Source organism: Myotis daubentonii, chromosome 6 (genome assembly GCF_963259705.1).
Source record: "Myotis daubentonii chromosome 6, mMyoDau2.1, whole genome shotgun sequence".
NCBI classification, from domain to species: domain Eukaryota; kingdom Metazoa; phylum Chordata; class Mammalia; order Chiroptera; family Vespertilionidae; genus Myotis; species Myotis daubentonii.
The window spans coordinates 102018554-102040279 of record NC_081845.1 but is presented as its reverse complement, the minus strand read 5'-3'; the positions used below and the strand labels follow the sequence as shown (position 1 = coordinate 102040279).

At 56.6% G+C, this 21726-nt stretch overlaps 4 protein-coding genes and 1 non-coding gene across 5 annotated transcripts; 4 read left to right on the top strand and 1 right to left on the bottom strand.

Moving 5' to 3' along the window:
* Window positions 1-1036: 1036 nt before the first annotated feature.
* Window positions 1037-2029, top strand: LOC132237656 (THO complex subunit 4-like). The gene is made up of 2 exons (XM_059702274.1): window positions 1037-1136; window positions 1299-2029. Exons 1-2 carry the CDS (start codon window positions 1037-1039, stop codon window positions 2027-2029), a joined length of 831 nt encoding a protein of 276 aa, XP_059558257.1.
* Window positions 2030-6393: 4364 nt separating this feature from the next.
* LOC132237655 (THO complex subunit 4-like) lies at window positions 6394-7386 on the top strand. The gene is made up of 2 exons (XM_059702273.1): window positions 6394-6493; window positions 6656-7386. The coding sequence occupies exons 1-2, from the start codon at window positions 6394-6396 to the stop codon at window positions 7384-7386; spliced, it is 831 nt and encodes a 276-aa protein (XP_059558256.1).
* Window positions 7387-11726: 4340 nt separating this feature from the next.
* Window positions 11727-12719, top strand: LOC132237654 (THO complex subunit 4-like). Its single transcript, XM_059702272.1, has 2 exons — window positions 11727-11826; window positions 11989-12719. Exons 1-2 carry the CDS (start codon window positions 11727-11729, stop codon window positions 12717-12719), a joined length of 831 nt encoding a protein of 276 aa, XP_059558255.1.
* A 4354-nt stretch (window positions 12720-17073) lies between these two features.
* On the top strand, window positions 17074-18066 carry LOC132237653 (THO complex subunit 4-like). The gene is made up of 2 exons (XM_059702271.1): window positions 17074-17173; window positions 17336-18066. Exons 1-2 carry the CDS (start codon window positions 17074-17076, stop codon window positions 18064-18066), a joined length of 831 nt encoding a protein of 276 aa, XP_059558254.1.
* A 2763-nt stretch (window positions 18067-20829) lies between these two features.
* Window positions 20830-20982, bottom strand: LOC132237802 (5.8S ribosomal RNA). The gene has a single exon (XR_009453632.1). It is a non-coding gene; the product is annotated as a 5.8S ribosomal RNA (ribosomal RNA).
* Between the last annotated feature and the right edge of the window lie 744 nt (window positions 20983-21726).

The following is a 21726-nucleotide window of genomic DNA, read 5'->3' as shown; positions in this document are numbered from 1 at the left end:
TACCCAGTGGAAGACTACACTGCGGTAATAAAGTGGGAAGAAGAAGGAATTCTTGCCAGCATGGATGGAACTGGAGAGCATTATGCTAAGTGAAATTCGCCAGTCAGAGAAAATTGAATACCACATGATCTCACTCATTTGTGGAATACAGAGAACAACATAGACTGACAAACAGGGACAGATCCATACACATCTATACCCCCGCTCTCTGACGGGGCTGTTTGACTGCTGGTGGCCTCTGGCGTCCTGGGCTCAGAGCTAAGTAACGAAAGCATACACATTTTATTCACATCCACCTCAGCCTCTGCCTCCCATGACCTCCAAGGGCCGCTACGTCCGGTGGGTTTGCGTCTCCGGTCTCCCCCTCCCCCATCCCGCACACCCCCCCTCCCACTCCCCCTCCCCCCCCCATGCAAATGGGACGGATGTTTTCAAGGGTCCATTGCCGAGAGATAGAATCAATTGCAATGAATGAAGAGAAATGAGCACAGAAATAAAAAAAAATAATAATAATAACATAAAGTAAAATAAAACCCGCCAACACTCTTCACGGGTCCCGGGTCGGAGGAGCCTGCCCAAGAGGCGCCCGCCGGTCAAGCACCCCAGGCATAGCAGCCACTTTCAGGAGAACCTTTCCTTGAGATGCGCCACCTGCCCCACCCTAAGGTTGGGGTCTCCCAAACGGTGACGCTTCATTCCTGGGAGCGGCTGATTGGTGGGCCTCTCTGGCTCCTCCCACCCACCACCGCTCTGGGACTATATAAGAAGGGGCGGCAGCACCTGGCAGGGTCTATGGTTCACAGACCTTCTCAGCCCTGAAGAAGGCGCGTCTGAACTCTGTTGTCTCCGTCTGAACAGCTGTCTGCGTGTCATTTCTGCTTCCGCGAGGAGTCCGTCCACACCTTTGGGAATCCCAGGGCCTGGACCCCAACATCTGGGGCCCGCTCAGGAACAGCTCCGGCGCCCGCGCGCGCTGCAAGGGAAGGGCCGGCGTGCTTCCCGCACGGGCTCGATCTGAGGCCGATTCCGGCCCGCCATGGCCGACAAAGTCAACATGTCTCTGGACGACATCATTGGGCCGAACCGGAGCCAGCGGGGCGGCAGCGGCGGGGCTAGGGACCGAAGCCAGGACCGAGGCCGGGACCGAGGCTGGGACCGAGGCCGGGACCGAGGCCGGGACCGAGGCTGGGACCGAGGCCGGGACCGAGGCCGGGACCGAGGCTGGGACCGAGGCCGGGACCGAGGCCGGGCCGGCTCCCAGGGAGGCCGCAATGGCGGAGCGCAAACCACCGCTCCAGTGAGCCGGGGCGGCGGGCCGTTCCGGAACCGGGCGGCCCTCGACCGAGGCAGGAACCGGCCGGCGCCCTACAGCAGGCCGCTGAGACAGCTTCCCGACGAGTGGCAACACGACCGCTGCCGCAGGGGCTTGGGCAGGGGCGCCGGCCCGGTGACCGGGGGGAAGCTGCTTCTGTCCAACCTGGCCTTCGGAGTGTCCGACGAGGACGTCCAGCAGCTGTTTGCGGAGTTCGGGCCTCTGAAGAAGGCCGGGGTCCACTACGACCGCTCCGGCCGCAGCCTGGGAACAGGCCACGTGCACTTTGCGCGGAAGGCAGACGCCCTCGAAGCCATGAGACAGTACCACGGCGCCCCTTTGGATGGCCGTCCCCTCAACATCCAGCTCGTCACCTCACAGATACACACGCAGCGCAGCCCGGTACAGAGTGTCAACAGGGGCGGGGTGACTCCACACCGAGGATCTGGAGGCTTGGGCGGAGGCAGCCGGGCTACAGGCCGGGGCACCGGACGCAATTCACAGCAACAGATCTCTGCGGAGGAGTTGGACGCTCAGCTGGACGCTTACAACTCCATGAGGAGCACCCAAAGGTTGGACGCCCAGGTGAACACTGGCGGCGCGCTGAGGGGCACCAAAAAGTGGGACTCCCAGAAGGACGCTTACAACCCGATGGGGGGCACCGAGGAGTTGGACGCCCAGCTGGACGCTTCCGACGCCATGATGGACACCAGCTAAAGCACCACCCAGCCAGTGCGTGCGTGCTGGAGCTAGGCCTGGAAACCGTCTCGCGGTGCTTCCCGAGGGCGGGCTGGCGGGGACCTGTGGCCAATTGGGGAGTTGTTTCTTCTGTTTTCAAATAGGATTGGAAACTCATGCAAAGTTTTCTCTTTAACGTTTATTTTATTAAAATAAAATTCCGAAAAACACCTGTGCTGTACCTAGTCATTTTGGGGATCAATTCTACTGGTAGCTATTGTGGAGGAGCTGGCGTTTTCACCTTGGCCATAATAAACAGAAATGGGTCTATTCAAAACCAACCAACCAACCAACCAACCAACCAACCAACCAACCAACAAACCAAACAAACAAAAAAACAAACAAAGAAACTACTTCCCTCAACAACAACAAAAATCATAAATACAAAACAAAACAAAAAAAAAAAAAAAAAAACCTCCAAAAACAAAATACCTCCAAACAAAACAAAACAAAACAAAAAAAAAACTTCAAAAAAAAAAAAAAAACTTCAAAAAAAAAAAAAAAAAAGGAAAACAAACAAACAAAAAAACCTCCATAGAAAACACGCTGATGCAGCCTTTCAACGTTCTGACGCTTCGGCAAGCCCAGATGGCCAGGCCCGAACCTGGTCTCTGGGCGGGGGCCTGGCCATTCATCCACAGAGGGAGGGGGATGGGGGGTGGGGGTGGGGGAGGGGCGGTCGACCAGATGGCCTGGACCTGACACAGTCTTTGGCTGTGGATAACAGAGATTGGGTTGACTGGGGCCTGGGCCAAAGAGCTGGTCCCGCCCTCGGCTGGCCGAGAAGCGCCAAAGCAAGCCACCCTCCTGCAGCCGGAGCCAGGTGCCTGGACTTGACCGGAGCGGGGAAGGACGAGCAGGGGGCACGCTGTCTGCAAGAAGGCAGGGGCCGAAGGGTGGTCATGGATGCCGACCGACCATTCAGATCCAGAAGTGTCCGTGCGTGACTGCGGTTTTACACACACAGACGCACACGCGCACACGCACACGCACACGCAGAAGCACACCCACACCCACACCCACACCCACACCCACACACCTCCCCCCACTCCCGCCTGCACCCGCACCCGCACCAACAACACAAAGGTATTCATCCACCTTTGTGTAGTAAAAAGTATACTTGTGCAATGTTTTGTACTCGTATTATTCTGTGCTACGAAAACGGGGAAGTTAAAACGGGGGATTTGGGGCGGCCGGTAAAAGAGAGGGTAAAAGAGAGGGATTGACCTTTGCCCTTTCAAAATGGCGGCTGACTGGTTTGGCTCCGTGGACAGAGCATCGGCGTGCGGACTAAAGGGTCCCAGGTCCGATTCCAGCCGAGGGCATATACCTCGCTTGTGGGCACATGCCCAGCAGGAGGTCTGCAGGAGGCAGCTGATTGAGGTTTCTCCATCTTTGAGGTTTCTAATTCTCTATCCCCCTTCCTTCCACACGGTAAGAAGATCATTAGATAGATATTTAAAAGCAAAATGGCGGCTGCCAAGTCACCGGAGCCCAAATGGCGGGAAGTATGCCAGGGTCCCCCACATCACGGGACAGTGCATGAACACCAAGTTAGAGATCCACCTCATGCGCCGCATCCACCCGCCAGACGGCGAGATCTTCCGCAACTTCAAAGAGCTCTCCCCTGTGGTCCAGGAGACTGGCAAGCAGGTGATCCGGGAGCAGCAGCCGCGGCCGCAGCCGCAGCAAGAACACGGGACTGAGGAAAGCCAGGGCTATGGCTGGCGGAGCCCTGCCCAGCCCAGCGTCGGGGAGTCCAGGGCTGCAGCTTCGGAGGAGCAGCCCGTTCCGTTTCTTCTGGCTGTGGACGTGGGCTCGAGAGACCAGAATTACCCCCAGAGCCAGCAGGATGTGTTCCTATGTCCTGGAAACCGTTAGTGTGCACTTACCTACCTTCGTCTCCGCCAGGCGCCGCCCTGGGGTCTTCATCCTGTTCGATGAGAACCACTTCGGGTTCCTCTGGCTGTCGGCAAAACACTTCATCCTGTTTGGCAGAGTCCAGAACACCTTCCAGAATGGGGAGGCACCATCCCTGCAGGCCTTCCTGGGGATGCCCTGGAACATTCAGTCCGGGCCCCCTGGAAGGAGCAGCTTGCATGCACTTTGAAGACTGGATCTTCTGACTGGGTTTAAAAAACAAAACAAAACAAACAAACAAACAAACAGGCAAAAACCCTCCTCTTAAAATTAAAAACACACACACACACAACTTCTTAAAAGAAAAACAAAAAACAGCCCTGCCCACACACACACACACACACACACACACACACACACACACACACACACAGGCTTGCACGCGCGGGAGCGCGAAATAAAATAATAATAATAATAATAATAATAATAATAATAATAAAAAATAAGCCCTCCTTAGTAATGACATTAATCCAGCCTTTCAATGCTTTCAACCCTTCGGCAAGCCCATGCGGCCCGGCCCGTACTTGGTCTCTGGACAGGGGCCTGAGCATTCATCCAGAGAGGGAGCTGGACCCGAGGGCCCAGCCCAAGCATGGCATAAGAGCCCGTCCCGCCCTCTGCTGGTCGAGTAGCGCTAATGCAAGTCACCCTCCCGCAGCCACCTCTGGGGAAGGCAGAAACAGGTGCCGGGACTTGACCTGAGGGGGGAAGGACAAGCCAGCAGGGGGCGCGCCGCCTACGAGAAGGCAGGGGCTGAAGGGTGCTCATGGATGCCGACGGACCATTCACATCAAGGAGCGTCTGTGCGTGACTGGGTGTTTACGTCCGCAGTCACGCACAGACAAGCACTCGCCGCACTCAGACCCTGCTCCGAAGGGCCCCACAGACACAGGGACGAGTCATGCCCTCCCTCGGTAGGGCTAAGCTGTTTGACTGCAGACAGATGGCATTCTCTCCCTAGGCCCCCACTCTGCACCCTGTTCAGAAGGGTACCCTCGCCCTGGCCCTCAGCTTCTTCAACTCCAGCTTCCCGTCTTCCTGAGAACTGACCCGTTTATGCAAATCAATTTCACCTGACTCAGCCTCAGTGTCCTCTTCCAGAGATGGGTTCATGTCGCCTGCAAGGTGTCCCTGCTCCCACCACACTGGAAGCCCTCAAGGTGCCATTGGCACCTGGGCCCGCCCAAGGGAGGGGCCAAACCCTAAGCTGCTTTTCTGTAGGGAGATGCCTCCAGGGATATGCCTCTAGGGGCGTGGGGGTGTAGTGTGGGGAGTGGGGGGGGGTGTGTGTGTCTGGAACATTTCACAGAAATGCAGTAAACACCAACACGAACACACACACACACACACACACACACACACACACACACACAAAACTGTGGTACATCTACCCAGTGGAAGACTACACTGCGGTAATAAAGTGGGAAGAAGAAGGAATTCTTGCCAGCATGGATGGAACTGGAGAGCATTATGCTAAGTGAAATTCGCCAGTCAGAGAAAATTGAATACCACATGATCTCACTCATTTGTGGAATACAGAGAACAACATAGACTGACAAACAGGGACAGATCCATACACATCTATACCCCCGCTCTCTGACGGGGCTGTTTGACTGCTGGTGGCCTCTGGCGTCCTGGGCTCAGAGCTAAGTAACGAAAGCATACACATTTTATTCACATCCACCTCAGCCTCTGCCTCCCATGACCTCCAAGGGCCGCTACGTCCGGTGGGTTTGCGTCTCCGGTCTCCCCCTCCCCCATCCCGCACACCCCCCCTCCCACTCCCCCTCCCCCCCCATGCAAATGGGACGGATGTTTTCAAGGGTCCATTGCCGAGAGATAGAATCAATTGCAATGAATGAAGAGAAATGAGCACAGAAATAAAAAAAAATAATAATAATAACATAAAGTAAAATAAAACCCGCCAACACTCTTCACGGGTCCCGGGTCGGAGGAGCCTGCCCAAGAGGCGCCCGCCGGTCAAGCACCCCAGGCATAGCAGCCACTTTCAGGAGAACCTTTCCTTGAGATGCGCCACCTGCCCCACCCTAAGGTTGGGGTCTCCCAAACGGTGACGCTTCATTCCTGGGAGCGGCTGATTGGTGGGCCTCTCTGGCTCCTCCCACCCACCACCGCTCTGGGACTATATAAGAAGGGGCGGCAGCACCTGGCAGGGTCTATGGTTCACAGACCTTCTCAGCCCTGAAGAAGGCGCGTCTGAACTCTGTTGTCTCCGTCTGAACAGCTGTCTGCGTGTCATTTCTGCTTCCGCGAGGAGTCCGTCCACACCTTTGGGAATCCCAGGGCCTGGACCCCAACATCTGGGGCCCGCTCAGGAACAGCTCCGGCGCCCGCGCGCGCTGCAAGGGAAGGGCCGGCGTGCTTCCCGCACGGGCTCGATCTGAGGCCGATTCCGGCCCGCCATGGCCGACAAAGTCAACATGTCTCTGGACGACATCATTGGGCCGAACCGGAGCCAGCGGGGCGGCAGCGGCGGGGCTAGGGACCGAAGCCAGGACCGAGGCCGGGACCGAGGCTGGGACCGAGGCCGGGACCGAGGCCGGGACCGAGGCTGGGACCGAGGCCGGGACCGAGGCCGGGACCGAGGCTGGGACCGAGGCCGGGACCGAGGCCGGGCCGGCTCCCAGGGAGGCCGCAATGGCGGAGCGCAAACCACCGCTCCAGTGAGCCGGGGCGGCGGGCCGTTCCGGAACCGGGCGGCCCTCGACCGAGGCAGGAACCGGCCGGCGCCCTACAGCAGGCCGCTGAGACAGCTTCCCGACGAGTGGCAACACGACCGCTGCCGCAGGGGCTTGGGCAGGGGCGCCGGCCCGGTGACCGGGGGGAAGCTGCTTCTGTCCAACCTGGCCTTCGGAGTGTCCGACGAGGACGTCCAGCAGCTGTTTGCGGAGTTCGGGCCTCTGAAGAAGGCCGGGGTCCACTACGACCGCTCCGGCCGCAGCCTGGGAACAGGCCACGTGCACTTTGCGCGGAAGGCAGACGCCCTCGAAGCCATGAGACAGTACCACGGCGCCCCTTTGGATGGCCGTCCCCTCAACATCCAGCTCGTCACCTCACAGATACACACGCAGCGCAGCCCGGTACAGAGTGTCAACAGGGGCGGGGTGACTCCACACCGAGGATCTGGAGGCTTGGGCGGAGGCAGCCGGGCTACAGGCCGGGGCACCGGACGCAATTCACAGCAACAGATCTCTGCGGAGGAGTTGGACGCTCAGCTGGACGCTTACAACTCCATGAGGAGCACCAAAAGGTTGGACGCCCAGGTGAACACTGGCGGCGCGCTGAGGGGCACCAAAAAGTGGGACTCCCAGAAGGACGCTTACAACCCGATGGGGGGCACCGAGGAGTTGGACGCCCAGCTGGACGCTTCCGACGCCATGATGGACACCAGCTAAAGCACCACCCAGCCAGTGCGTGCGTGCTGGAGCTAGGCCTGGAAACCGTCTCGCGGTGCTTCCCGAGGGCGGGCTGGCGGGGACCTGTGGCCAATTGGGGAGTTGTTTCTTCTGTTTTCAAATAGGATTGGAAACTCATGCAAAGTTTTCTCTTTAACGTTTATTTTATTAAAATAAAATTCCGAAAAACACCTGTGCTGTACCTAGTCATTTTGGGGATCAATTCTACTGGTAGCTATTGTGGAGGAGCTGGCGTTTTCACCTTGGCCATAATAAACAGAAATGGGTCTATTCAAAACCAACCAACCAACCAACCAACCAACCAACCAACCAACCAACAAACCAAACAAACAAAAAAACAAACAAAGAAACTACTTCCCTCAACAACAACAAAAATCATAAATACAAAACAAAACAAAAAAAAAAAAAAAAAAAAAACCTCCAAAAACAAAATACCTCCAAACAAAACAAAACAAAACAAAAAAAAAACTTCAAAAAAAAAAAAAAAAAGGAAAACAAACAAACAAAAAAACCTCCATAGAAAACACGCTGATGCAGCCTTTCAACGTTCTGACGCTTCGGCAAGCCCAGATGGCCAGGCCCGAACCTGGTCTCTGGGCGGGGGCCTGGCCATTCATCCACAGAGGGAGGGGGATGGGGGGTGGGGGTGGGGGAGGGGCGGTCGACCAGATGGCCTGGACCTGACACAGTCTTTGGCTGTGGATAACAGAGATTGGGTTGACTGGGGCCTGGGCCAAAGAGCTGGTCCCGCCCTCGGCTGGCCGAGAAGCGCCAAAGCAAGCCACCCTCCTGCAGCCGGAGCCAGGTGCCTGGACTTGACCGGAGCGGGGAAGGACGAGCAGGGGGCACGCTGTCTGCAAGAAGGCAGGGGCCGAAGGGTGGTCATGGATGCCGACCGACCATTCAGATCCAGAAGTGTCCGTGCGTGACTGCGGTTTTACACACACAGACGCACACGCGCACACGCACACGCACACGCAGAAGCACACCCACACCCACACCCACACCCACACACCTCCCCCCACTCCCGCCTGCACCCGCACCCGCACCAACAACACAAAGGTATTCATCCACCTTTGTGTAGTAAAAAGTATACTTGTGCAATGTTTTGTACTCGTATTATTCTGTGCTACGAAAACGGGGAAGTTAAAACGGGGGATTTGGGGCGGCCGGTAAAAGAGAGGGTAAAAGAGAGGGATTGACCTTTGCCCTTTCAAAATGGCGGCTGACTGGTTTGGCTCCGTGGACAGAGCATCGGCGTGCGGACTAAAGGGTCCCAGGTCCGATTCCAGCCGAGGGCATATACCTCGCTTGTGGGCACATGCCCAGCAGGAGGTCTGCAGGAGGCAGCTGATTGAGGTTTCTCCATCTTTGAGGTTTCTAATTCTCTATCCCCCTTCCTTCCACACGGTAAGAAGATCATTAGATAGATATTTAAAAGCAAAATGGCGGCTGCCAAGTCACCGGAGCCCAAATGGCGGGAAGTATGCCAGGGTCCCCCACATCACGGGACAGTGCATGAACACCAAGTTAGAGATCCACCTCATGCGCCGCATCCACCCGCCAGACGGCGAGATCTTCCGCAACTTCAAAGAGCTCTCCCCTGTGGTCCAGGAGACTGGCAAGCAGGTGATCCGGGAGCAGCAGCCGCGGCCGCAGCCGCAGCAAGAACACGGGACTGAGGAAAGCCAGGGCTATGGCTGGCGGAGCCCTGCCCAGCCCAGCGTCGGGGAGTCCAGGGCTGCAGCTTCGGAGGAGCAGCCCGTTCCGTTTCTTCTGGCTGTGGACGTGGGCTCGAGAGACCAGAATTACCCCCAGAGCCAGCAGGATGTGTTCCTATGTCCTGGAAACCGTTAGTGTGCACTTACCTACCTTCGTCTCCGCCAGGCGCCGCCCTGGGGTCTTCATCCTGTTCGATGAGAACCACTTCGGGTTCCTCTGGCTGTCGGCAAAACACTTCATCCTGTTTGGCAGAGTCCAGAACACCTTCCAGAATGGGGAGGCACCATCCCTGCAGGCCTTCCTGGGGATGCCCTGGAACATTCAGTCCGGGCCCCCTGGAAGGAGCAGCTTGCATGCACTTTGAAGACTGGATCTTCTGACTGGGTTTAAAAAACAAAACAAAACAAACAAACAAACAAACAGGCAAAAACCCTCCTCTTAAAATTAAAAACACACACACACACAACTTCTTAAAAGAAAAACAAAAAACAGCCCTGCCCACACACACACACACACACACACACACACACACACACACACACACACACAGGCTTGCACGCGCGGGAGCGCGAAATAAAATAATAATAATAATAATAATAATAATAATAATAATAAAAAATAAGCCCTCCTTAGTAATGACATTAATCCAGCCTTTCAATGCTTTCAACCCTTCGGCAAGCCCATGCGGCCCGGCCCGTACTTGGTCTCTGGACAGGGGCCTGAGCATTCATCCAGAGAGGGAGCTGGACCCGAGGGCCCAGCCCAAGCATGGCATAAGAGCCCGTCCCGCCCTCTGCTGGTCGAGTAGCGCTAATGCAAGTCACCCTCCCGCAGCCACCTCTGGGGAAGGCAGAAACAGGTGCCGGGACTTGACCTGAGGGGGGAAGGACAAGCCAGCAGGGGGCGCGCCGCCTACGAGAAGGCAGGGGCTGAAGGGTGCTCATGGATGCCGACGGACCATTCACATCAAGGAGCGTCTGTGCGTGACTGGGTGTTTACGTCCGCAGTCACGCACAGACAAGCACTCGCCGCACTCAGACCCTGCTCCGAAGGGCCCCACAGACACAGGGACGAGTCATGCCCTCCCTCGGTAGGGCTAAGCTGTTTGACTGCAGACAGATGGCATTCTCTCCCTAGGCCCCCACTCTGCACCCTGTTCAGAAGGGTACCCTCGCCCTGGCCCTCAGCTTCTTCAACTCCAGCTTCCCGTCTTCCTGAGAACTGACCCGTTTATGCAAATCAATTTCACCTGACTCAGCCTCAGTGTCCTCTTCCAGAGATGGGTTCATGTCGCCTGCAAGGTGTCCCTGCTCCCACCACACTGGAAGCCCTCAAGGTGCCATTGGCACCTGGGCCCGCCCAAGGGAGGGGCCAAACCCTAAGCTGCTTTTCTGTAGGGAGATGCCTCCAGGGATATGCCTCTAGGGGCGTGGGGGTGTAGTGTGGGGAGTGGGGGGGGGTGTGTGTGTCTGGAACATTTCACAGAAATGCAGTAAACACCAACACGAACACACACACACACACACACACACACACACACACACACAAAACTGTGGTACATCTACCCAGTGGAAGACTACACTGCGGTAATAAAGTGGGAAGAAGAAGGAATTCTTGCCAGCATGGATGGAACTGGAGAGCATTATGCTAAGTGAAATTCGCCAGTCAGAGAAAATTGAATACCACATGATCTCACTCATTTGTGGAATACAGAGAACAACATAGACTGACAAACAGGGACAGATCCATACACATCTATACCCCCGCTCTCTGACGGGGCTGTTTGACTGCTGGTGGCCTCTGGCGTCCTGGGCTCAGAGCTAAGTAACGAAAGCATACACATTTTATTCACATCCACCTCAGCCTCTGCCTCCCATGACCTCCAAGGGCCGCTACGTCCGGTGGGTTTGCGTCTCCGGTCTCCCCCTCCCCCATCCCGCACACCCCCCCTCCCACTCCCCCTCCCCCCCCATGCAAATGGGACGGATGTTTTCAAGGGTCCATTGCCGAGAGATAGAATCAATTGCAATGAATGAAGAGAAATGAGCACAGAAATAAAAAAAAATAATAATAATAACATAAAGTAAAATAAAACCCGCCAACACTCTTCACGGGTCCCGGGTCGGAGGAGCCTGCCCAAGAGGCGCCCGCCGGTCAAGCACCCCAGGCATAGCAGCCACTTTCAGGAGAACCTTTCCTTGAGATGCGCCACCTGCCCCACCCTAAGGTTGGGGTCTCCCAAACGGTGACGCTTCATTCCTGGGAGCGGCTGATTGGTGGGCCTCTCTGGCTCCTCCCACCCACCACCGCTCTGGGACTATATAAGAAGGGGCGGCAGCACCTGGCAGGGTCTATGGTTCACAGACCTTCTCAGCCCTGAAGAAGGCGCGTCTGAACTCTGTTGTCTCCGTCTGAACAGCTGTCTGCGTGTCATTTCTGCTTCCGCGAGGAGTCCGTCCACACCTTTGGGAATCCCAGGGCCTGGACCCCAACATCTGGGGCCCGCTCAGGAACAGCTCCGGCGCCCGCGCGCGCTGCAAGGGAAGGGCCGGCGTGCTTCCCGCACGGGCTCGATCTGAGGCCGATTCCGGCCCGCCATGGCCGACAAAGTCAACATGTCTCTGGACGACATCATTGGGCCGAACCGGAGCCAGCGGGGCGGCAGCGGCGGGGCTAGGGACCGAAGCCAGGACCGAGGCCGGGACCGAGGCTGGGACCGAGGCCGGGACCGAGGCCGGGACCGAGGCTGGGACCGAGGCCGGGACCGAGGCCGGGACCGAGGCTGGGACCGAGGCCGGGACCGAGGCCGGGCCGGCTCCCAGGGAGGCCGCAATGGCGGAGCGCAAACCACCGCTCCAGTGAGCCGGGGCGGCGGGCCGTTCCGGAACCGGGCGGCCCTCGACCGAGGCAGGAACCGGCCGGCGCCCTACAGCAGGCCGCTGAGACAGCTTCCCGACGAGTGGCAACACGACCGCTGCCGCAGGGGCTTGGGCAGGGGCGCCGGCCCGGTGACCGGGGGGAAGCTGCTTCTGTCCAACCTGGCCTTCGGAGTGTCCGACGAGGACGTCCAGCAGCTGTTTGCGGAGTTCGGGCCTCTGAAGAAGGCCGGGGTCCACTACGACCGCTCCGGCCGCAGCCTGGGAACAGGCCACGTGCACTTTGCGCGGAAGGCAGACGCCCTCGAAGCCATGAGACAGTACCACGGCGCCCCTTTGGATGGCCGTCCCCTCAACATCCAGCTCGTCACCTCACAGATACACACGCAGCGCAGCCCGGTACAGAGTGTCAACAGGGGCGGGGTGACTCCACACCGAGGATCTGGAGGCTTGGGCGGAGGCAGCCGGGCTACAGGCCGGGGCACCGGACGCAATTCACAGCAACAGATCTCTGCGGAGGAGTTGGACGCTCAGCTGGACGCTTACAACTCCATGAGGAGCACCCAAAGGTTGGACGCCCAGGTGAACACTGGCGGCGCGCTGAGGGGCACCAAAAAGTGGGACTCCCAGAAGGACGCTTACAACCCGATGGGGGGCACCGAGGAGTTGGACGCCCAGCTGGACGCTTCCGACGCCATGATGGACACCAGCTAAAGCACCACCCAGCCAGTGCGTGCGTGCTGGAGCTAGGCCTGGAAACCGTCTCGCGGTGCTTCCCGAGGGCGGGCTGGCGGGGACCTGTGGCCAATTGGGGAGTTGTTTCTTCTGTTTTCAAATAGGATTGGAAACTCATGCAAAGTTTTCTCTTTAACGTTTATTTTATTAAAATAAAATTCCGAAAAACACCTGTGCTGTACCTAGTCATTTTGGGGATCAATTCTACTGGTAGCTATTGTGGAGGAGCTGGCGTTTTCACCTTGGCCATAATAAACAGAAATGGGTCTATTCAAAACCAACCAACCAACCAACCAACCAACCAACCAACCAACCAACAAACCAAACAAACAAAAAAACAAACAAAGAAACTACTTCCCTCAACAACAACAAAAATCATAAATACAAAACAAAACAAAAAAAAAAAAAAAAAAAACCTCCAAAAACAAAATACCTCCAAACAAAACAAAACAAAACAAAAAAAAAACTTCAAAAAAAAAAACTTCAAAAAAAAAAAAAAAAAGGAAAACAAACAAACAAAAAAACCTCCATAGAAAACACGCTGATGCAGCCTTTCAACGTTCTGACGCTTCGGCAAGCCCAGATGGCCAGGCCCGAACCTGGTCTCTGGGCGGGGGCCTGGCCATTCATCCACAGAGGGAGGGGGATGGGGGGTGGGGGTGGGGGAGGGGCGGTCGACCAGATGGCCTGGACCTGACACAGTCTTTGGCTGTGGATAACAGAGATTGGGTTGACTGGGGCCTGGGCCAAAGAGCTGGTCCCGCCCTCGGCTGGCCGAGAAGCGCCAAAGCAAGCCACCCTCCTGCAGCCGGAGCCAGGTGCCTGGACTTGACCGGAGCGGGGAAGGACGAGCAGGGGGCACGCTGTCTGCAAGAAGGCAGGGGCCGAAGGGTGGTCATGGATGCCGACCGACCATTCAGATCCAGAAGTGTCCGTGCGTGACTGCGGTTTTACACACACAGACGCACACGCGCACACGCACACGCACACGCAGAAGCACACCCACACCCACACCCACACCCACACACCTCCCCCCACTCCCGCCTGCACCCGCACCCGCACCAACAACACAAAGGTATTCATCCACCTTTGTGTAGTAAAAAGTATACTTGTGCAATGTTTTGTACTCGTATTATTCTGTGCTACGAAAACGGGGAAGTTAAAACGGGGGATTTGGGGCGGCCGGTAAAAGAGAGGGTAAAAGAGAGGGATTGACCTTTGCCCTTTCAAAATGGCGGCTGACTGGTTTGGCTCCGTGGACAGAGCATCGGCGTGCGGACTAAAGGGTCCCAGGTCCGATTCCAGCCGAGGGCATATACCTCGCTTGTGGGCACATGCCCAGCAGGAGGTCTGCAGGAGGCAGCTGATTGAGGTTTCTCCATCTTTGAGGTTTCTAATTCTCTATCCCCCTTCCTTCCACACGGTAAGAAGATCATTAGATAGATATTTAAAAGCAAAATGGCGGCTGCCAAGTCACCGGAGCCCAAATGGCGGGAAGTATGCCAGGGTCCCCCACATCACGGGACAGTGCATGAACACCAAGTTAGAGATCCACCTCATGCGCCGCATCCACCCGCCAGACGGCGAGATCTTCCGCAACTTCAAAGAGCTCTCCCCTGTGGTCCAGGAGACTGGCAAGCAGGTGATCCGGGAGCAGCAGCCGCGGCCGCAGCCGCAGCAAGAACACGGGACTGAGGAAAGCCAGGGCTATGGCTGGCGGAGCCCTGCCCAGCCCAGCGTCGGGGAGTCCAGGGCTGCAGCTTCGGAGGAGCAGCCCGTTCCGTTTCTTCTGGCTGTGGACGTGGGCTCGAGAGACCAGAATTACCCCCAGAGCCAGCAGGATGTGTTCCTATGTCCTGGAAACCGTTAGTGTGCACTTACCTACCTTCGTCTCCGCCAGGCGCCGCCCTGGGGTCTTCATCCTGTTCGATGAGAACCACTTCGGGTTCCTCTGGCTGTCGGCAAAACACTTCATCCTGTTTGGCAGAGTCCAGAACACCTTCCAGAATGGGGAGGCACCATCCCTGCAGGCCTTCCTGGGGATGCCCTGGAACATTCAGTCCGGGCCCCCTGGAAGGAGCAGCTTGCATGCACTTTGAAGACTGGATCTTCTGACTGGGTTTAAAAAACAAAACAAAACAAACAAACAAACAAACAGGCAAAAACCCTCCTCTTAAAATTAAAAACACACACACACACAACTTCTTAAAAGAAAAACAAAAAACAGCCCTGCCACACACACACACACACACACACACACACACACACACACACACACACAGGCTTGCACGCGCGGGAGCGCGAAATAAATAATAATAATAATAATAATAATAATAATAATAATAATAAAAAATAAGCCCTCCTTAGTAATGACATTAATCCAGCCTTTCAATGCTTTCAACCCTTCGGCAAGCCCATGCGGCCCGGCCCGTACTTGGTCTCTGGACAGGGGCCTGAGCATTCATCCAGAGAGGGAGCTGGACCCGAGGGCCCAGCCCAAGCATGGCATAAGAGCCCGTCCCGCCCTCTGCTGGTCGAGTAGCGCTAATGCAAGTCACCCTCCCGCAGCCACCTCTGGGGAAGGCAGAAACAGGTGCCGGGACTTGACCTGAGGGGGGAAGGACAAGCCAGCAGGGGGCGCGCCGCCTACGAGAAGGCAGGGGCTGAAGGGTGCTCATGGATGCCGACGGACCATTCACATCAAGGAGCGTCTGTGCGTGACTGGGTGTTTACGTCCGCAGTCACGCACAGACAAGCACTCGCCGCACTCAGACCCTGCTCCGAAGGGCCCCACAGACACAGGGACGAGTCATGCCCTCCCTCGGTAGGGCTAAGCTGTTTGACTGCAGACAGATGGCATTCTCTCCCTAGGCCCCCACTCTGCACCCTGTTCAGAAGGGTACCCTCGCCCTGGCCCTCAGCTTCTTCAACTCCAGCTTCCCGTCTTCCTGAGAACTGACCCGTTTATGCAAATCAATTTCACCTGACTCAGCCTCAGTGTCCTCTTCCAGAGATGGGTTCATGTCGCCTGCAAGGTGTCCCTGCTCCCACCACACTGGAAGCCCTCAAGGTGCCATTGGCACCTGGGCCCGCCCAAGGGAGGGGCCAAACCCTAAGCTGCTTTTCTGTAGGGAGATGCCTCCAGGGATATGCCTCTAGGGGCGTGGGGGTGTAGTGTGGGGAGTGGGGGGGGGTGTGTGTGTCTGGAACATTTCACAGAAATGCAGTAAACACCAACACGAACACACACACACACACACACACACACACACACACACACACAAAACTGTGGTACATCTACCCAGTGGAAGACTACACTGCGGTAATAAAGTGGGAAGAAGAAGGAATTCTTGCCAGCATGGATGGAACTGGAGAGCATTATGCTAAGTGAAATTCGCCAGTCAGAGAAAATTGAATACCACATGATCTCACTCATTTGTGGAATACAGAGAACAACATAGACTGACAAACAGGGACAGATCCATACACATCTATACCCCCGCTCTCTGACGGGGCTGTTTGACTGCTGGTGGCCTCTGGCGTCCTGGGCTCAGAGCTAAGTAACGAAAGCATACACATTTTATTCACATCCACCTCAGCCTCTGCCTCCCATGACCTCCAAGGGCCGCTACGTCCGGTGGGTTTGCGTCTCCGGTCTCCCCCTCCCCCATCCCGCACACCCCCCCTCCCACTCCCCCTCCCCCCCCATGCAAATGGGACGGATGTTTTCAAGGGTCCATTGCCGAGAGATAGAATCAATTGCAATGAATGAAGAGAAATGAGCACAGAAATAAAAAAAAATAATAATAATAACATAAAGTAAAATAAAACCCGCCAACACTCTTCACGGGTCCCGGGTCGGAGGAGCCTGCCCAAGAGGCGCCCGCCGGTCAAGCACCCCAGGCATAGCAGCCACTTTCAGGAGAACCTTTCCTTGAGATGCGCCACCTGCCCCACCCTAAGGTTGGGGTCTCCCAAACGGTGACGCTTCATTCCTGGGAGCGGCTGATTGGTGGGCCTCTCTGGCTCCTCCCACCCACCACCGCTCTGGGACTATATAAGAAGGGGCGGCAGCACCTGGCAGGGTCTATGGTTCACAGACCTTCTCAGCCCTGAAGAAGGCGCGTCTGAACTCTGTTGTCTCCGTCTGAACAGCTGTCTGCGTGTCATTTCTGCTTCCGCGAGGAGTCCGTCCACACCTTTGGGAATCCCAGGGCCTGGACCCCAACATCTGGGGCCCGCTCAGGAACAGCTCCGGCGCCCGCGCGCGCTGCAAGGGAAGGGCCGGCGTGCTTCCCGCACGGGCTCGATCTGAGGCCGATTCCGGCCCGCCATGGCCGACAAAGTCAACATGTCTCTGGACGACATCATTGGGCCGAACCGGAGCCAGCGGGGCGGCAGCGGCGGGGCTAGGGACCGAAGCCAGGACCGAGGCCGGGACCGAGGCTGGGACCGAGGCCGGGACCGAGGCCGGGACCGAGGCTGGGACCGAGGCCGGGACCGAGGCCGGGACCGAGGCTGGGACCGAGGCCGGGACCGAGGCCGGGCCGGCTCCCAGGGAGGCCGCAATGGCGGAGCGCAAACCACCGCTCCAGTGAGCCGGGGCGGCGGGCCGTTCCGGAACCGGGCGGCCCTCGACCGAGGCAGGAACCGGCCGGCGCCCTACAGCAGGCCGCTGAGACAGCTTCCCGACGAGTGGCAACACGACCGCTGCCGCAGGGGCTTGGGCAGGGGCGCCGGCCCGGTGACCGGGGGGAAGCTGCTTCTGTCCAACCTGGCCTTCGGAGTGTCCGACGAGGACGTCCAGCAGCTGTTTGCGGAGTTCGGGCCTCTGAAGAAGGCCGGGGTCCACTACGACCGCTCCGGCCGCAGCCTGGGAACAGGCCACGTGCACTTTGCGCGGAAGGCAGACGCCCTCGAAGCCATGAGACAGTACCACGGCGCCCCTTTGGATGGCCGTCCCCTCAACATCCAGCTCGTCACCTCACAGATACACACGCAGCGCAGCCCGGTACAGAGTGTCAACAGGGGCGGGGTGACTCCACACCGAGGATCTGGAGGCTTGGGCGGAGGCAGCCGGGCTACAGGCCGGGGCACCGGACGCAATTCACAGCAACAGATCTCTGCGGAGGAGTTGGACGCTCAGCTGGACGCTTACAACTCCATGAGGAGCACCCAAAGGTTGGACGCCCAGGTGAACACTGGCGGCGCGCTGAGGGGCACCAAAAAGTGGGACTCCCAGAAGGACGCTTACAACCCGATGGGGGGCACCGAGGAGTTGGACGCCCAGCTGGACGCTTCCGACGCCATGATGGACACCAGCTAAAGCACCACCCAGCCAGTGCGTGCGTGCTGGAGCTAGGCCTGGAAACCGTCTCGCGGTGCTTCCCGAGGGCGGGCTGGCGGGGACCTGTGGCCAATTGGGGAGTTGTTTCTTCTGTTTTCAAATAGGATTGGAAACTCATGCAAAGTTTTCTCTTTAACGTTTATTTTATTAAAATAAAATTCCGAAAAACACCTGTGCTGTACCTAGTCATTTTGGGGATCAATTCTACTGGTAGCTATTGTGGAGGAGCTGGCGTTTTCACCTTGGCCATAATAAACAGAAATGGGTCTATTCAAAGCCAACCAACCAACCAACCAACCAACCAACCAACCAACCAACAAACCAAACAAACAAAAAAACAAACAAAGAAACTACTTCCCTCAACAACAACAAAAATCATAAATACAAAACAAAACAAACAAAAAAAAAAAAACAAAAACCTCCAAAAACAAAATACCTCCAAACAAAACAAAACAAAACAAAAAAAAAACTTCAAAAAAAAAAAAAAAACCTTCAAAAAAAAAAAAAAAAAGGAAAACAAACAAACAAAAAAACCTCCATAGAAAACACGCTGATGCAGCCTTTCAACGTTCTGACGCTTCGGCAAGCCCAGATGGCCAGGCCCGAACCTGGTCTCACCTTAAACTTAACGTCCAACCGGTGCTACTTTCAGTCCTGTATGCAGCCTATTGGTGCAGCGAGGGGGACTGGGGGGGGGGGGGGGGCTGAATTGGCTCCTCCCACCATGCTCTGGGGCTATAAAAGAAAGCAGGTTTTTCTTTCCAGGGCTTCTTTCCACCAGTCTTGTTGTCCTGGTCGTTGTCCTCGTTCTCCAAGGTAGCTTTTGGGGGAGAGATCTCACCAAGACCCGATGAGAAAAGTCATCCTGACCTTGCCTCAAGGGGCCATCAAAAAGCCTCATAGCAGCCTGCATATGCAGTTGCTGGAGTCTATGGAGGTTTTTTATGCACTGGCCAAGAGGAGTGATGACAAAGCTGACCCCTCTTCCTCATGGGCCCTGGGAAACTCAAGCAACCCCAAAGGCGCCCCAGCCCCACTCAGTTTTCAAACCGTGGCTGGATACGTGACCCAGCCCCCGTGGCGGCAAAGGTCCAGTGAAAACTCAAATCAAACCCCAAAAACCATATATATAAGTTCATACCAAGGGTCTCCACCTCCATCTGCAGGACAAGCTGCCTTCTTCCAGGGAAGGTCAAATTGGTACCATTTGTTTTTCCACCCATGGACAGACCTCCATCTCGAACTTTTCTTTGCATGCCAGTCTCTGGCATCATATCGGCCTGCTATGACCAACCCTGCCAAGCCTGCTGCTGTCACTGCAACCCTGCCTAGACTAGTGTCCCTTGGCGTCCTGCTTCTTGACCTGAGCCCTAGGAAACATCTTGTGCTTCCTGGAAGCGGGAGCCTGTTCACTCTGCTTTGGGCCAGCCCCAGACCCTCCCAAGCCAGTGTGTTGGAGGCAAAGGGGGACGGGATCCACACACACACACACCCTGCACACACACGCACACGCTACACCATGACCAGTTCAAGTAAGAGGGCCACTGCGGTGCCCCTTGAAGCTAGAGCTCGGGCCGGGTAGCAGTCTGCGTGGACCCCACCTGTTTACCTCTTACCGGTTTCATTCCCTCTTGAACTCTCTTCAAAGTTCTTCTCAACTTTCCCTTATACTTGTTGGCTATCAGTCTCATGCCATTATTCAGCCTTAGAGTTTAGCGGGTAATTTACCACCTGCTTTGGGCTGCATTCCCAAGCAACCCGACTCCGGAAGACCCGGACCCATCACGCCAGGGGCCACTACTGGCCTCACACCATCCACAGGCTGGGCCTCAATCAGAAGGACTGGGGCCCTCCAGGAGAGGCACGGGGGAGTGGGTCTTCCAGATGCCACATTTCCTGTGTCCCACCACAGGGCGGGGATTCGGCGCTGGGCTCTTCCCTGTTCACTAGCTGTTACTGAGGGAATCCTGGTTAGTTTCTTTGCCTCCGTTAATATGCTTAAATTCAGCGGGTCACCAAGTCTGATCTGAGGTCGTTTCTCGGAACGGGCGCATGTGCGCACACACGCCTTGGTGAGCGAGGCTTTTCCAGGCAAGGTCAGGGAGAGAATCATTACCCACACACATGTGGGACACCATGGCCGACATGTCCCACCTCTCTCTCTTTCTTGCCTTACCGGGAGGACAGGGCGAGGCAAGAAGGCGGGAGAACGGGCGGCCTTCTCCGAGGGGGGTTGGTGGTGATCTCTGGGTTGGGGGGATGCGGGGGCCACCACGACGATGCCACAGCCCCACAAAGCACACAAACCCACCTCACACACACGCACACACACGGACACACACAAAGGGCCCGGCAGCACGTGACACAGTGCTGCCACAGCCAGTGGGGAGGAGCACACGGCGCCGGAGGACTCTGCAGCATCCCTGGGGCTCGACCCCGTGCACAACTCGGCCTTGGTGTGAGCCACAACCCCCACAGGGCCGGAGTGGGTAAGGGGACCCGTCACCACGATGGGCCCCGCAACCCCAACCCTTTTTCCCCTTTGGCCGCGTCCGGCGTGAAGAAGCTCCTGAGAGGGATACCGTGGCTTCAGGGCCTCTCCCGTCTCTCACAGGAGCCACGGACACCATAGTCTACACTTAGGGGGACAGATGGCCCGGGAAAGGGCCCTGGGAGGAAACCCCCAGCCGCATGCCCACCCCCGGGAGCAAGTCACCCCAGGGGACGCGATTGATCGGCAAGCAACCCTCAGACAGGCGTAGCCCCGGAGGAACCTGGGGCCGCAAGTGCGTTTGAAGTGTCGATGGTCAATGTGTCCTGCAATTCACATTAATTCTCGCAGCTAGCTGCGTTCCTTCATCCACGAACAATCCGAAGGATCCACCGCTAAAAGTCGTCAAGTTTTGGTTTTTGGTTTCCACTCCCTGGCACGGCAACCTTCTCCTCTCCCCCACCCCACCACATCCCGGTATGGAGGGCAGAGTTGTCTTGGATGGCCATCCAAGGACGAGACAAATGAGTCCGGACTCTGCGGATGGGGAAGGTATGACCACTGGGCGGTCTGGGGCATGCTCAGATGCTCCACAGGCGCCTGGGGGTATCCGCCTCCAGGGAGGGGAGATGGAGTTTAGGGGAGAGTGGGGAAAAGTACAGGGGTCCTTTCTCCAACTCTCCCCATGAGCCCAACTGCCCCTGACCCGAGGCGGAAGGGCGACCCGCACGCGTCTTTAAACCTTCACGCCAGGACACACTAGGTACCTGGAAAGGGGGATATTATGGGTTCACTCAGCAAGATAGACCAACAACTCAGAATTTAAATTTATGAGCCTTTATTAAGCTGGCCAGCAAACTATAGTTACAGCACTCTGCCAAAGCTGACGCTGAACTGAGCACAGATTACAGGAGTTACGTTTTATTATTAAATTTTTGGAGGCCCAGGGAAAAGTGTCTTTCAAATTCTGGGCCCCCAATATGGAGGAAACTCTATTTATACTTTTTCTAGTCTTTTGTCTCCCAAATTTGGAATGAGACTTCTGGGCCTTCCACAGGTTCACCTATGGAAACCTTGTTACGACTTTTACTTCCTCTAGATAGTCAAGTTCGACCCTCTTCTCAGCGCTCTGCCAGGGCCATGGGCCG

Excerpts from the sequence above, each read along its gene's own strand:
- LOC132237656 (XM_059702274.1), top strand. The coding sequence starts at position 1,037 with ATGGCCGACAAAGTCAACATGTCTCTGGACGACATCATTGGGCCGAAC. Across the intron at positions 1,137-1,298 it reads GGACCGAAGCCAGGACCGAG|TGAGCCGGGGCGGCGGGCCG; the intron begins GCCGGGACCGAG and ends CCACCGCTCCAG.
- LOC132237655 (XM_059702273.1), top strand. The coding sequence starts at position 6,394 with ATGGCCGACAAAGTCAACATGTCTCTGGACGACATCATTGGGCCGAAC. Across the intron at positions 6,494-6,655 it reads GGACCGAAGCCAGGACCGAG|TGAGCCGGGGCGGCGGGCCG; the intron begins GCCGGGACCGAG and ends CCACCGCTCCAG.
- LOC132237654 (XM_059702272.1), top strand. The coding sequence starts at position 11,727 with ATGGCCGACAAAGTCAACATGTCTCTGGACGACATCATTGGGCCGAAC. Across the intron at positions 11,827-11,988 it reads GGACCGAAGCCAGGACCGAG|TGAGCCGGGGCGGCGGGCCG; the intron begins GCCGGGACCGAG and ends CCACCGCTCCAG.
- LOC132237653 (XM_059702271.1), top strand. The coding sequence starts at position 17,074 with ATGGCCGACAAAGTCAACATGTCTCTGGACGACATCATTGGGCCGAAC. Across the intron at positions 17,174-17,335 it reads GGACCGAAGCCAGGACCGAG|TGAGCCGGGGCGGCGGGCCG; the intron begins GCCGGGACCGAG and ends CCACCGCTCCAG.